At 36.0% G+C, this 16,320-nt stretch overlaps 1 protein-coding gene across 1 annotated transcript in view; it reads right to left on the reverse strand.

Annotated features, from left to right (window-relative positions):
- Nucleotides 1–16,320, reverse strand: part of SELENOF (selenoprotein F) — a 45,453-nt gene that overhangs the window by 6,695 nt on the left and 22,438 nt on the right. Inside the window, exon 3 of the mRNA XM_033225485.1 lies at nucleotides 11,635–11,698. Coding sequence (XP_033081376.1) covers nucleotides 11,635–11,698 — 64 coding nt within the window. The remainder of the gene's footprint in view (nucleotides 1–11,634; nucleotides 11,699–16,320) is intronic.

The raw sequence follows: 16,320 nt of genomic DNA on the forward strand, positions 1-16,320 counted from the left end.
TGCAAGTACACTTCTAGGACTTTCTTTATTCTGAAGAGATAACTTATAAAAAGTCTTGCTAACCAAATCTGAAAATTTGGAAATAATTTAAATGTGTAAAACAATATTGGTCAAACAAATTAATATGAACCACATAATCATTAAAAAAATTATGATCTATATTTAGTGACAAAGAAAACTTTTATGTGTAAAAAGCAAGGATTTTCCCTTTCTTTTTCTTCAATTTGTTTCCTACTGTTGTTTTAAAAAGGTGAATATTTTCATGTGCAAATGAAAAAGCCCCAAACAAATCTTAAAATATATAAAGTGGTTCAAAAAGCATTTACTGTTATTATTTTAATAAAGGCCTATACATGGGGCATTTATTTGGGAAAGTTTTAAATGAATGTTTTCCTGTTTTGGATGCTATCAATCTATATTTTACCAATTTTCAATAATGATCATGCCTAACTAATTCAAATTAAAACGTGTGTAATACATTTTCCTTTGTTTCTTTTTTTTTTTTTTTTGAGACGGGGTCTCACTCGGCTGAGCGAGGGGTCAGCCTCGGTCTTGCCCAGGCTGGAGTGCAGTGGCGTGATCTTGGCTCACTGCAACCTCTGCTTCCCGGGTTCAAGCGATTCTCCTGCCTGAGCCTCCTGAGTAGCTGGGACTACAGACACGGGCCACCACGCCCGGCTAATTTTTTGTGTTTTTAGTAGAGACAGGGTTTCACTGTGTTAGCCAGGATGGTCTCGATCTCCTGACCTTGTGATCCGCCTGCCTTGGCCTCCCAAAGTGCTGGGATTATAGGCGTGAGCCACTGCGCCCGGCCTGTAATACATTTTTCTAAAGTAAAAGCAATTGTTTCATTTAGATACTTGATCATTCTTAATACCAGTTATTGATCATTTGCATAATTCTCATCTTAGATTTTATAGTGACACACATGCTTCTGAGTTTTTACTTTAGAATTAGATAGCAATAGCGCTATCAATTTGCTTCATTATGAGAGTCTTCACATATTTGACTCAAATATCTCACCTAATCCTCCCCTACAAAATTTATTTCAAAATAAAACCAATTATGCTATTCTGGCTTATTAAAATATCATTTCTATTAACTTTATCCTTTAGGATTTTCCCAGATATTCTGCAAACTCCTGAATCCCCAAACAAAAATGATCTTATGATTTTTATTGCCTTTTATGCTGTTCTGTTCCTCTGCCAAATGCTATTTGCACGTCTGTGCAAAATACTGTGTAACACGCAGTAACTGTGTCTACATGCCTTCTCTACCACATAAGAAACCTGGTAAAAGGACTATTCTTATATATGTTGTTTTGGATCCATAACAGAGCTTAGCATACTTAACAGTTCACTTATTAAAATGATTTAACAGACTGCAATAAGTGAACAAATTTAAAAGGAATACTAAGATGAGTCACAAATTACTATTTTCATCAGTTCTTTCCTTTTCTCTCTGCTAAACACAGATCCATAGCTTCCTAATTTTGAAAGAGAGGATCTGTTAAATACCTTGTAGCAGCAAATCACATTTTACAGACAGTAAATAAAACTTTTAACAAATATTTGAGTACTCATTATATACACATGGCATTCGATAAGTTACAGGAGAGTATGAGGAAACTTGAGTTCTTTAATGTCAATACATCTACAGTCTGCTTAAACAGATCTGCAACAAATAAAAAGAGGTGATCATAAAAACAATGTCATTAATTTAACAACTGACAAGAAGTACTCTAAGTTCAGAGAAAGGAGATCTTAGTATGTTAGAGTCATAAGTAAACAAGAAACAAAATAAGAACTGAGAATTTATGTTCACTTGAACATAAAACAGCCCTTCTTTTGACATAATTCTAAAGGATTCAAAAGAATTTTATCTCTTACTACTTCAAATTACTCCTAAAATTTGATATTTCTTAATAGTCAAAATAGCCCCAAAGTCAACTTCAAACGTTTTAGTGAAGAAAGTAAACTGAAAAAGTATGATAAAAATGTATGCTATGAAAGGCAACTGTGCTGGTGGATCTTCAGCCAGTCGGGAAAAACTACAATTCCTCAAGTTCAATGATTTTGGCCTCCATTTTATTACTAAACCTATCACTGTATTTAATTTCTCAATGTAAACATACATCATGGCTCAGTTATGAATGAGAAAAAACCCTCTAGATGTTTTACAAATTATAAGCAAAATAACGATGGTGAATTTTAAAATTGTATAAAAAGATTGGTATTTGAATACATAATATTATTTGTTGTATTCTTGACTTGATCATATTGTAATCACATGTCATGTGCTCTATAGCTGCGTGAGTCATTAAATATGCAAATAGCAAATAAAGTCCAGAAAAGAAATAATGGAGCTTATGGCAACCTTAAAGAGACTTTTTTTTTCTTTTAAAAGATTCTGGAGGAGGGCAGCTGGAATATTTTATTAATAACTTTCAGTATACAAGAAAAAATAATCACCACCACCATTTACCATCTGAGTTCAGTGAACTCTGTTTATTTTTGTATTTTTAAATGATTTTATGAATAATTTTACAGAAGAATAAAGGGATAGTGAAAAACAAATCTATTCGAAATTTTAATAAGAATTAACCGCATAAATTCAAATATTTATTCCGTATTTTCCTGATTTTGAAGGTAAATATAACCAACATGAGCAATGTGCTTTCAAGGCAACTAACTGCTCATTGACTATCATGCATGAAATTAGAGCATAGCCACACTGTAAATATTGATTTCAGATTCCAAATACATTTCTAATAGGCTCTAACTTATTTTTACTCTGGCTTTTTTTTTTGGTTTGTTTTTTTGAGGTATAGTTTTGCTCTTGTTGCCCAGGCTGGAATGCAATTGGAGGATCTTGGCTCACCGTAACCTCCGCCTCCGCGTTCAGGCAATTCTCTGGCCTCAGCCTCCCGAGTAGTTGGGATTACAGGCATGCACCACAACGCCCAGCTAATTTTTTTTTGTATTTTTAGTAAAGACGAGGATTCTCCATGTTGGTCAGGCTGGTCTCGAATTCCCAACCTCAGGTGATCCACCCGCCTCGGCCTTCCAAAGTGCTGGGATTACAGCCGTAAGCCACGGAGGCAGGCAGATCACCCAAGATCAAGAGCTAGAGACCAGCCTGGTCAACATGGTGAAACCCCGTGTCAGTACAAAAATTAGCTAGGCATGGGCCAGGCGCGGTGGCTCACGCCTGTAATCCCAGCACTGTGAGAGGCCGAGGCAGGCGGATCACCAGGTCAGGAGATCCAGACCATCCTGGCTAACACGGTGAAACCCAGTCTCTACTAAAAATACAAAAAATTAGCTGGCCTGGTGGCAGGCGCCCGTAGTCCCGGCTACTCCGGAGGCTGAGGCAGAAGAATGGCGTGAACCTGGCAGGCGGAGCTTGCAGTGAGCCAAAATCGCACCACTGCACTCCAGCCTGTGCTACAGTGAGACTCTGTCTAAAAAAAATAAAATAAAAAAATAAAAAAATAAAAATTAGCCAGGCATGGTGGTGCACGCCTGTAGTTCCAGCTACTTGGGAGCCTGAGGTAGGAGGAGTGTTTGAAACTGAGAGGCAGAGGTTGCAGTGAGCCGAGATCCCGTCATCGCACTCCAGCCTGGACAACAGAGGGAGACGCTGTCTCAAAGAAACAAAACAAAACAAACAAAACTATTTTCCTTTCTGATCTTGGTAATATATTGTTTATTCACTCACTCTTGATTTTTGAGAAAATTCATTCAGAATATTGTCAAATGAGGTTTCAGAATCTTAGCTTCTGTTCATATGGAACAATTTTATTATCATTAGAGTCTAGAATAGGACTTTCTGAGATAATGGGAATATTCTTCATCTTTTCTTTGTGGTATGGTGGTTACTGAGCATCTGAAATGTAGCTAGTGCGTCTAAGGAACTGGATGTTTAATTTTATATAATTTAAAAATATTAGGCCGGGACAGTGGCTCATGCCTATAATCCCAGCACTTTGGGAGACCGAGGTGGGCAGATAACCTGAGGTCAGGAGTTCAAGACCAGCCTGACCCCATGGAGAAACCCGTCTCTACTAAAACTACAAAAAATTAGCTGGGTGTGGTGGTGCATGCCTGTAATCCCAGCTACTTGGAAGGCTGAGGTAGGAAAATTGCTTGAACCTGGGAGGTGGAGGTTGTGGTGAGTAAAGATCACACCCAAACCACTGCACTCCAGCCTGAACAACAGGAGTGAAACTCCATCTCAAAAAAAAAAAAAAAAAAAAAAAAATTTAAAACAGCCATGTTTGGCTACTTGGTCACTCCAGGTCTAAAGTGTTATTTTATCTCTTTGCATTCATTTTCTGATTCATTTAATCATTAGAGGCGTTTCTGTCAATTTTCTTCTCTGCCATTATGGGCAGAAAGCAAAAATATTTCAAATTCTCAAATGTGTTCAATGAAAGCTTAAAAAAAAAATACAGAAATGGTGTCATACCATGTGGGTCACACCATAAAATCAAAGAATGATTCCCCACTAATTTTTTTTTTGTTGTTCTTTAGTAGAGATGGGGCTTCACCATGCTGGTCAGGCTGGTCTCGAATGCCTAACCTCGTGATCCGCCTGCCTTGGCCTCCCAAAGTGGTGGGATTACAGGCGTTGAGTCACCTCGCCCAGCCACCAATTTGGAGATTTCTAAAGAAAATCCAATCACTCTAATTTCCAGAAAATGTTTCTATGTCAATTTAATTATTTGTCACTAATAAAGGCAATTTTGTAAATAACACTCAAAGTGATCAAATAAACAGAAGTAATTTAAAAACAGATTAAATGTTTCAGCTTTTCCCTTAGGATTGTTAGCAACCCATTCACGCTGCCCCCTAGAAGAGCTAAGTTTTGCTATATATACTGCTCAGAATGTCAAGGGACTCTCATAATTCAGAGGCTTTTTAGAGCTAACTTTAAGGAGTATTAAAAGGGATCATTTAAAAAATAAAGTATTAAGGAGTATTAAAAAAAAACAAACCCCAAAACCCAAACCCACATCTGTCCTCCTCCTTGTTCTATAAAGAGAGTATATGTGGAAATGGGGGGATAATAAGGAAGTATATGTTCTGAGGTTAAAGAAAAATGTTTGAATTATGTTATTTTCAAAATCACAAACACGTGAAAATATAAATGAAAAAAGAGACAAAATATACTCGGACAAAATACAATCCTGCTGATTAGACAGAAATATAATCATGTTGAAACAGGATTATATTTTGAGATGAAATATCCTGTTGATTAGAGTAAGTACATTAGAATCAGAACATACTCTAAATAACAATGTCATACCATATCCAGAAACGTCAATATAAAGAGAATGGCAACAACAGAAAACCTAACTCTCAACTGCGTTCAACAAAAGCTACTGAGTAATCAAAAAAGTATTTCTAAAACAAGAAAACTGGCTGGGTGTGGTGGCTCACACCTGTAATCCCAGCACTCTGGGAGGCCAAGGCGGGCAAATCACCTGAGGTCAGGAGTTCCAGACCAGCGTAGCCAACATGATGAAACTCCATCTTTATTAAAATACCAAAAAAACCAAAAGTTAGCTGGGCATGATGACGCATGCCTGTAATCCCAGCTACTTGGGAGGCTGAGGCAAGAGAATCGCTGGAACCTGGGAGGTGGAGGTTGAAGTGAGTCGAGATCATGCCACTGCACTCCAGCCTGGGAGACAAAGCGAGACTGTCTCAAAAAAAGAAAAAAAAAAAAAAGAAAATGTACTATTATATACATTTGGAGTACAAAATTGTGTCATCCCATTAGGACAATTTAGAAGCACTTGAAAACAGAAAAGGACAACTTAAGAGAATTTAGGGAGACTGGAGGTACAAAATGAAGACAAGACAAACTAAAAAAATTATGACTTTTAGGAAAAGATGAGAACTTTTTATGAATGTTTGAATCCTGTAAATTCATCAAGGGCATATAACAAATGGAAATACAGGCTTTTCACCAGATTCTCAAAAGTGGGGGCATCCCTTGAATTAGAAAACTTTAATAAATCAGTGCATTCATTCCATAAATACTTGAATTCCTCTTAATACCTGGTGCAATGTTACATAGATTTTGGGTGTATCAATGATTAAAAAACAAAAAACAAAACACAAAACAAAAACAGAACACAAACTTTGAGCTCTAGCTTGAGAGAGGCAAAAGACCAGTATGCCAAATATAATCTTATGTGGGAGGTGTTCTGGAACATAAAAAGAAAAGTAAAACACTGTTTAAACCACCCAAAAACAATGCTGGAGCCAAATTTTGAATGAACTGGAATTTGCCACAAGAATTGGGAAGGAGCACAAGTTAGCAAGAATTTTCAGTGTGTACAAACACACAGAAGTCAGAGCTCAGAAAATTGCAAATAGTTTTGCATAAACTAGAGCTGTGAATCTAGAAATGAGAAACCGTGTCAGGAGAGTCTTGTATGTCATTTTGTATGTGACAGAGAACTATAAATGATTTTAAGCAAGAGAGAGATACAATTAGATTTGTCTTATGAAAAGGGTCTCTTTTGGCTGTTGTGTTAAAGAGGTAATGAAGTAAGAAAAGGGAAAAAGAGGCAGACTAGATAATAAGTAACTAATCTTTTTGGATAAAGATGTTATGGCCCTGATTGAAAATACAGAAAAGAGAAAGGGACTATGAAGGTTATTACTGAGGGAGAAGAGACACAACATGGTGACTAACTGGATATAAAGTGTAAAAGATCAATCATGATTCCTGTGTTTCATGCTTATGCTTTTGCCTGATCATATTGCCATTTATAGAAATAGGGAAGATGGTATACTTTTAATGGAGAAGAGGATTAATACAGTTTTTGGACATGCTGGGTTTAAAGCCTTTCTATTAAAAATGTGGAACACAGTCTGTAGGATTGTAAGAAATACAGAATCTCAGGACCCATCCCAGATTTATAGAATTATACTCTGTATTTTAAGAAGATCCCCAGGTGATTCATATATGTATATTGGTTTAAGGTGCCTATGAAATAATCTAAATGGAAATGTCCCATGGAAGTAAAAAATACAAGAAATACAACTTCTAACAAATAAAACTTTATGTAAAGATATAGATTGGGGGTCATCAGATAAGTACTGTAATTGAAACTGAGCGAGTGGGACACCATTCGGTAGAGTCAGAAGAGAAGAAAATCTGAAGATAATAGACCCTCACTAACAATAACGTTTGAAGTGCAGGCAGTAAAAGAGATGCCAGAACAGAAGAGAAAGATATGTTGGAAGTAGGAGAAAGCTAGGCGATCATGAAGTCACACAAGTGAAGAGAGTTTCAAATGCTAGGGCCAAGTAAGATTTAGTAGTCAGGAGGTAAAACGGTAGAAAGAGAAGCACCATTACGGTACTTTGAAAAATGGCTAGAGGTCAATATACAGAATTTTGCATATGAGAAAGCTTGCAGTTATAATATACATTGACTTGAATGTTTTTTTAAAGATGACCAATGTATGAGTATATGAATGTTTGATGGTTCATAATTGAAACTTATTATTAACCAAGCAGCAAATATAAGATACAATAACAATACTTACCACTTAACATCTTCATTACTGGAATAGTGATTGACATACAGTAAGCATCAATACACATTTATAGAATTATGGAATGATTTACTCTGTATTTGCTGATGCCAGACACATACTAAGTGATTTACATGTTATCTCATTAATCCTCAGAACAGCCCTATAAGGTAGATATTAACCTATTATACCTCAACTGTAACCCATTTTATAAACAAGAAAATCAATGAAGATAATGCTAATGGATCAGTATTCTTTCCAGCAAAACTCCAATGTAGCAATGCAACCTGAAGCATGAGAAGCAGGTTGAGTATCCTTAACTGAAATGCATGGGAACATTAAGTGTTTTATTTTTTTGGATGTGGAAATATTTGCATATGTAGAATGACATATCTTGGGGATGGGACCCAAATATAAACCTGAAATTCATTTATGTTTCATATATACCTTATACATACAGCCTGAAGGTAATTTTATGCAGCATTTTTAAAGTTTCATATTTTGGAGCATTCTAGATTTCAGATTTTTAATTATGAGGATGCTCAACTTGTACTACATTATTTCAAAACTCCTTTTTGTGTCTGAAGGTTTATGATTCTAATACAGAGGTTGCCAAACTGAGGCCCATGGGCCAAATCTGTCCTGCTTGCTTTTGTTAATAAAGTTTTACTGGAACACAGCACATTCATTTAAGTACTGTCTATGGCTGCTTCTGTGCTACAACAGCAGAGTTCGATAGTTACGACAGAGCTCATGTTGCCTATAAAGCTGAAAATTTTTACTATCTAGTTCTTTACAGAAAGTTTGCCAAGCTCTACAAAATTAGGGATAAACCACATTACTTTCTGAGAGACAGCCACATTCTTAACACAGAAGACTCAAGCGAGAGAAAAAAAAAACATGATTACTTAGGATGTCACCACAAGTGAAGTGACAGAATACTAGAATCAACTATGAGAAATTATTATAGACAGGCTTCTATACTTAAGCAACTAGAATAAGGAAAAAAAGGTATTTTAGAAGGCATATTTGGAATTGACTACGAAATATGATCTGGGATTTTTTTTACACAACTCTGAGTGGTTTAATGTGGGTAAAACATACCAAAATTTAAATTCTTCCTCTTTCTGAAATAATTTAACATTAATTTACTCTTGTTTCATGAAATGGCTAATTTAAATTAAGTGATCTTAAAAATTGACAATGTGGCCGGGCGCGGTGGCTCAAGCCTGTAATCCCAGCACTTTGGGAGGCCGAGACGGGTGGATCGCGAGGTCAGGAGATCGAGACCATCCTGGCTAACACGGCGAAACCCCGTCTCTACTAAAAAATAGAAAAAATTAGCCGGGCGAGTTGGCAGGCGCCTGTAGTCCCAGCTACTTGGGAGGCTGAGGCAGGAGAATGGCGTAAACCCGGGAGGCGGAGCTTGCAGTGAGCTGAGATCCGGCCACTGCACTCCAGCCTGGGCGACTGCGAGACTCCGTCTCAAAAAAAAAAAAAAAAAAAAAATTGACAATGTATTATAAGCTAGAGAATAATGAAGATTATCATGATAATCCCAGAAGCTACTTGATGCTGAAGATAAAAAATATGAAGCAGTGGCTGGGTGCGGTGGCTCATGCTTGTAATCCCAGCATTGGGAGGCCAAGGCAGGCGGATCACCTGAGGTCAGGAATTTGAGACCAGCCTGGCCAATGTGGCAAAACCCTGTCTCTACTAAATATAAAAAAAATTAGGCATGTGTGGTGGCATGCACCTGTAGTCCCAGCTACTCAGGAGGCTGAGGCAGGAGAATCACTTGAACCCAGGAGATGGAGGTTGCAGTGAGCTGAAATTGCACCACTACGCTCCAGCGTGGGCAACAGTGAAACTCTGTTTCAGAGAAAAAAAAAAAAAAAGAGAGAGAGAGAAAATATGAGGCAGTGACGACATGAAAGTTAGTTTGGTATTTGTAATTACTGCTTTATAGCAAAAATTGGCATGGAGATACAGAATATCTTAAAGATATTCTGAAATACATTTCAGAATATCTTTAAGATGGAAATTCTGAGGGTGGGAATTTAATAATGGTTTTATCACAATTATAACAACTTTTCACGGGCTCAGAAAATACTGATATTATATATAACAATATTAAATACAGTTACACATTATGGAATTAATCATTTTTATTTTAAGCAAGTAGATAATTAAATATTTATATACAGCATTAAAATTCAATTGTTTTCAAAAGGAAAAGACAGTATGATATATGTACCCTAAGGTTTGATAATTTACATAAGAAATACGTATTACCGTAGATAATAAAATCTGATATCATAACTAGGAAGGCTAATCATAGTATCGAAGTTACTCGTGATTCTCACAAAAATCTAAGTTATAAAATGTTGTTTTTAATAAAACAAGTATAATCAATGCAGCTAAAAATCAATTGCTAAACCTTTCTAGAAATAAGAATGCTCACACTATCATTCAGAGAATGGATACAAAAAAGCCAAAACAACTGTGGTACAATTCTGAGTTTAAGCGTTTGAGGCAAAAAAAAAAAAAAAAAAAAAAACCAGAGTAAGAAATTTTTTCCTCAAGCAAAAGTAGTATCTTCTTTGCTATATTAGAATGTGTTACTCTAACAAAGACTGTTTTTGATTAGATATGTATCTGCTTTGGGCCTCATTAAGTGTCCCACGTCAAACTTCTATATTACGTATCTGTGCCAAATGATCAATATTTTATTATAAACAATTCTAGGTCAGCAATAAAAAGCATGTGCTAATGCAGACAATTTTATAAAATATTAAATCCAAAAAATTCTCTTGCTATTAACTAAATAAGGCAAGAAATCAGGGGAATGTCAGCAAAAATCGAGGTAGAATGAGGTATGTAAATTAAATACTTATGTATGTATTTTAAAAAAAGAGAGAAAGCATTATTACCTTCAGACAAGTTCAGTTTCATAAAACTGATTTTCAAAGTGACATGCAAGGACAGAAGACAAAAGCCTTAGTTCAAGCCTTTCTTGGTAATGCAAAGCTCCTCATTATTGTCTGATGTCAACCCAAAGAATATACCTTCACAATTATCCTTTAACATGTTTATCCTTAAAATTCCCTGTAAAGAGATATATATATGACTTTCTCTCTTTTGTATTTCAAATTCTTTGGCAATTACTTCTTTCCTTGGTGATTTGTTATTTTGTACAGGTCTACTCTTAATGCAATTGTTCCACATAAATCAATTGACATTTAAAATACACTACAATGGTGTGCTACTTAAAGAAATTACACTTACATCTGGTAAAGGAAAGGCTCTTGCAAAATTCACACCTGGCAAAGGAAAGGCTCTTCTTTTAAGAAAATAACTCCTTCATGTGTTGTATTTTAAATCTAAATTTTTCTCTTTTTTAGAGACAAAGTCTTGCTCTGTTGCCCAGGCTGGAGTGCAGTGGCGTGATCTTGGCTCACTGCAACCTCTGCCTCCCGGGTTCAAGTGATTCTTCTGCCTCTGCCTCCTGAATAGCTAGGATTGTAGGCATCCGCCACTGCGCCCAGCTAATTTTTGTATTTGTAGTAGAGACAGGGTTTCATCATCTTGGCCAGGCTGGTCTCAAACTCCTGACCTTGTGATCCACCTGCCTTGGCCTCCCAAAGTGCTAGGATTACAGGCGTGAGCCACCATGGCTGGCCTCTAAATTTCATATATTGTGTTCACTTAAAGTAACATAGCATTCACCAATTACTTTAACAAACCACCTCCATGAAAACAAATGTGAAAAAAATGCATATATTGTTGAGAAAGTATAATCCTAAAAATTCTTTTTTTTTTTTGAGACGGAGTCTCGCTCTGTTGCCCAGGCTGGAGTGCAGTGGCCGGATCTCAGCTCACTGCAAACTCCGCCTCCTGGGTTTACGCCATTCTCCTGCCTCAGCCTCCCGAGTAGTTGGGACTACAGGTGCCCACCACCTCGCCTGACTAATAATCCTAAAAATTCTTATTCCTGGGAATATATAATGAAAACAATTCACATAAAATGTTGATTTTAAATGGCTGAACAGCTTACTGGAGTAAATTTTATATACCTTGGACTTGAGGGAACCTTCCCAATTTTCATCCACAAACTTCAAGAATGGCTCCTGCATACAGCTACAAAAGGAAAAACAGGAATTTTAAAAATTGGTATAAATTAAAAATGTACTTATAAAATAAATATAAATTTTCACAGTATAAACACTACAGTTAGCAGATATATAGATACATAGTTATACAGTTATACAGTTAGCAGATATATAGATCAAAGAAATGTCAAAGCTGGTTAGCTAGCAGTTCCGGTCTAACAGAAGAGAAGATGGAGGCCCAAGTATAATAAATGATAGAGGAATTTCCAGCCTACTTCAATTACTCTTAAACCTACTCAAAAAGACTGAAGTAGATACGGAAATTTAACAATAAACTTTAAATAGGTAAGATATCCTAGGAAGCTCTACAAAATACTAAATATTTCCTACTTTTTTTTTAGGGTGATAAACTGAATATAGGTATATATCATCCAAGATAGTTACTTAATAAAAATTCTTTCTGGTTGCTTTAAAGTGATCAAAGTTTTAAAATTAAAACAACTGTTATAGAAAGTACTATGTAGAGATATTATAAGCAGTAAAATCTCATTATAAAGAACTCAAATGCAAATATTTTCCTTTAATGAAATTTAGCTGAAATGGATTCAATGGTAAATATCTCTTTTCTACAGAACCTGCACATTCACTTTATAGTAAAAGCTCATTATAAAAAACTCAAATGCAAATATTTTATTGCAATGAATTCAGCTGAAATGGATTCAATGGTAAACATCACTTTTTTTGTAGTTGCGGAGCCTGACTATTCTTTTTATAGGGCAGGAATATACTTGGAAATGCTGTGACCATAAGAGAAGGCTGGCAATTTTAAGAACATATCATATCCATTTCTTCTTGGCTTTTAGATTTGTTTTTTATGGAGGTTCAAGAAAGATGGACTTTACTTTTTCAGGTTCTAAAATTTAATTGAATTTGATTTTTAAATTTAATTTATTTAATTAAAAAAAAAACATGCCCTATGCATGTTTATTTAAAATAGTTTGGAAAATACAGAAAGGCACAAAGTAGTGATTTAAAAACCACCTTAATGTGACCTAAAAAGATAATGATTCTTAACAGTTTGATGACTTTGGGCTAAATCAATTCTTATGTTTTTGGTGAGTCACTGACCCTTCTGAGAATCTGACAGAATTTTGCATTAATGCAGGCTGTTCATGGACTCTGAAACCAATGGTGGATTTCAGATTAAGAATTCTGATGATCTCTAAGGTTCACTGCAGCAATAAAACTTTAAGAATAGGTTAATTTGGCTGGCATGGTGGCTCATGCCTGTAATTGCAGCTCTTAGGGAGGGTGAGCCGGGCAGATCACGAGGTCAAGAGATTGAGAACATCCTGGCCAACATGGTGAAACCCTGTCTCTACTAAAAATACAAAAATTAGCTGGGTGTGGTGGCAGGCGCCTGTAGTCCCAGCTACTCATGGGGCTGCGGCAGAAGAATCGCTTGAACCCGGGAGGCAGAGGTTGCAGTGAGCCGAGATCACGCCACTGCACTCCAGCCTGGCAACATAGCAAGACTCTGTCTAAAAAAAAAAAAAAACCACCCTTATTTCTATGCAATAAGTTTCTTTTGAAAAAGATTTGGCTAATCTTGGTTAGAACTCCAGAAAAAAAAATATTGAAAAATATAAGGCCATATTACCAATAAGCTAATGAAGCGATGGTCAACATTACTGGAGATTAGGGAAATGCATATCAAAACCACAATGAGATCCCACTTCACACCACTGGGATAGGTATTATTTAAAAAAAAAAAAAAAGAGATGAGGATGTGGAGAAATTGGAACCCTTGTACACTGCTATTGGGAATGAGAAGTGGTCCAGTGGCTATAGAAAATGGAATTGCAGTTTTTCAAAAACTTAAAAATGGAATTGCCATATGATCTGCAATTCTACTTCTGGGTATATACTCAAAAGAAGCGAAAGCAAGGCATCAAACAGATATTTATACATCCATGTTCATAGCAACATTATTCACAATAGCCAAAAGGTGTTTTCCCACTCATGTGTTCATTAACAGGTGAATGGAAAAACAAAATATGGTACATACATAAAACAAAGCATTATTCAGCTTTTAAAAGAAAGGAAAATCTGACCGGGTACAGTGGCTCATGCCTATAATCCCAGCAATCTGGGAGGCCGAGGCGGGCGGATCATCTGAGGTCAGGAGTTTGAGACCAGCCTGGCCAACATGGTGAAACCCCATCTCTACTAAAAAATACAAAAATTAGCCGGGCATGGTGGCAGGTGCCTTAAACCCAGCTACTTGGGAGGCAGAGGCAGGAGAATCGTTTGAACCCAGGAGGCGGAGGTTGCAGTGAGCTGAGATAAAGCCATTGCACTCAAACCTGAGGGACAAGAGCGAGACTTCTCCCAAGGAAAAAAAAAAAAAAATTCTGACACATATTACAACATAAACGAATCTTATTACAACATGACATCTTGCTAAGTGAAATAAGGCAGTCATAAAAGGACAAATGTTTAAATGAGGTAACCAGAGTAGTCAAAAATTCAGATATAGAAAGTAGAATGGTAGTTGTCAGTGGGGGCAAGGAATAGGGAGCCATTGTTTCATGGGTATAAAATTTCAGTTTGGGAAGACTCCGGGGAAAGATGGATAACACGGATGTACAACAATGTGAATGTACTTAATACCATAGCACTATACACTTAAAAATGGTTAAAATAGTGAATTTTATATACATTTTACTATAATTAAAAGCATATAAGGCCATATTTAGATTTGGTTATTACAGCTATCTTTTGCTTATAATCCTTTAGAAATTCTTGGTGGAGATTCTACTACCTTACCTAATAGTATTTCTCTACACCACTGTTTCTTTATACATGATACTGTGGGAAATGATAATGATTGTACGGAGCACTGGAGTAAAAGGATGAAGCAGCTTTTAACTGGGCAAGACTAGCCTGGGAGCCCTGCTTACCCCAGGCCCCACTTGGTTGTCTCAAGGGCTCAAGGACTCAGTATCTTAGCACATCCATAACCCACTCATGGGAAGCTTGTCTCTGCACCACAAAATATCAACTGATTAACCAAAAATATTAGAAACATACTCTTTAATGAGCAGGCAGCTCAGATGTGACCTTTTTCAAAAAAACTTTTGTTGATTTCCTAGTGTCAGGTAGTGATTTTCCTAATAAACTTTCATAGAATTTTGTTCTCATCATAATGTGCATCAAATAGCCTATAACTTGACAGTAGACAGGAAATGTCTTAATTTCCCCCAGAATCAGACACAAAGCTTCTCAACACAGGTGTGCTAAAGGGAGAGAACTATTCATTTAACAAAATTAAATGTCTCTTTTTTCATGACAAAACTTCAAAAATATTTCAAGTTCCTTTGACAAAGTTTGTAGAGCAGTTCCATTCCAGGGTAAGAAAAGAAAATGGATGGAACTCAAAGTTGCAGAACATTATTAAAAGTCAAATTCTAAAAGCATTAATCTGTGTTGTTAGCTGGCATATATATATACACACACACACATATATACACATATATATACACATATACATGCACACACACACATATATATGATTTGTGGTGTTCATAGGAAAATATTGTTTTGCATGGTGAATAAATAATTTAACTACAGATTGTAGTAAATTTAAAATGCTGTATAATCCTAAGTATCTTTGGCACTACATACAAATTCACACACAATGAAATAGATGCTACTTATAAATAGTAGAAATTCTCTAGTGCATGCCGAAAGGACAGATAAATTCCTTGATTTAACCAAGTTCCAACCTCAGTATTTTTACTTTTTAAAGTGACTAGCATAAAAAAATTTTAATCTTCAAACATTGAGGGAAAAATACCATTACAAGAGAAAAATCAAAAGAAGCAAGTCATATAACTTCTAATAGCAAGTTGGTAGGCCTGTTTAAAAATATGAATTAGAGTCTTACTTGTATAGACAATCTAACTCTAGGCCATTATTGTATTAGGACTAGGGAAATATAAGAAATCATTAGGAAAATATGGGAACGATACACAAACTGCATCTTTTCCCTTTGGAGTCTCTATTTCCATGTAACTTATGACTGCCAGATTTTCCTAAACTTCTGATATGGTTCTCTGGGTAGGGGAAGTAGAAATATCTAACTACCTCAGCTCTATCACTAATGTGCCTTAGTTGCAACAGGATTTTAAAATATGCTAATTTCCCATTTAAAAAGGTGATTTTTATTCATTAGTCTTCGGAAAAATTCCAGCTGTGTGGTTAGCTGATGTTTTCCCAGTTTAAATATTTTAAGTATTACAGGTACTACATGTTGAGCATCCCAAATCTGAAAAAAATCTGAAATCCAAAACACTTCTAGTCCCAAGAATTCCAGGTAAGAGCTACTCAGCCTGTACTGAGATTAGTAAGGGCTTAAAGTGAGGTTTCACATGTAGAAAAAGGCCACACTATTTCTGTAGCTATCTTTGTTATAATTAAGGTCCAACTAGTTGCTACAATAATGTTCAGAAAGTTGGTCTATGCTGTTTCTCACCAGATAGCTAGAGTCCAAAATAAGTTCATTTATAACACTGAACAAAGGTGACACTTGTGAATTACATAAATTTTCTGAATTTCTTAAAAAAGGGCAGTATTTGTTAACTCTTG

Source organism: Trachypithecus francoisi, unplaced genomic scaffold (genome assembly GCF_009764315.1).
Source record: "Trachypithecus francoisi isolate TF-2019V2 unplaced genomic scaffold, Tfra_2.0 Lachesis_group12, whole genome shotgun sequence".
Taxonomy (NCBI): Eukaryota; Metazoa; Chordata; class Mammalia; order Primates; family Cercopithecidae; genus Trachypithecus; species Trachypithecus francoisi.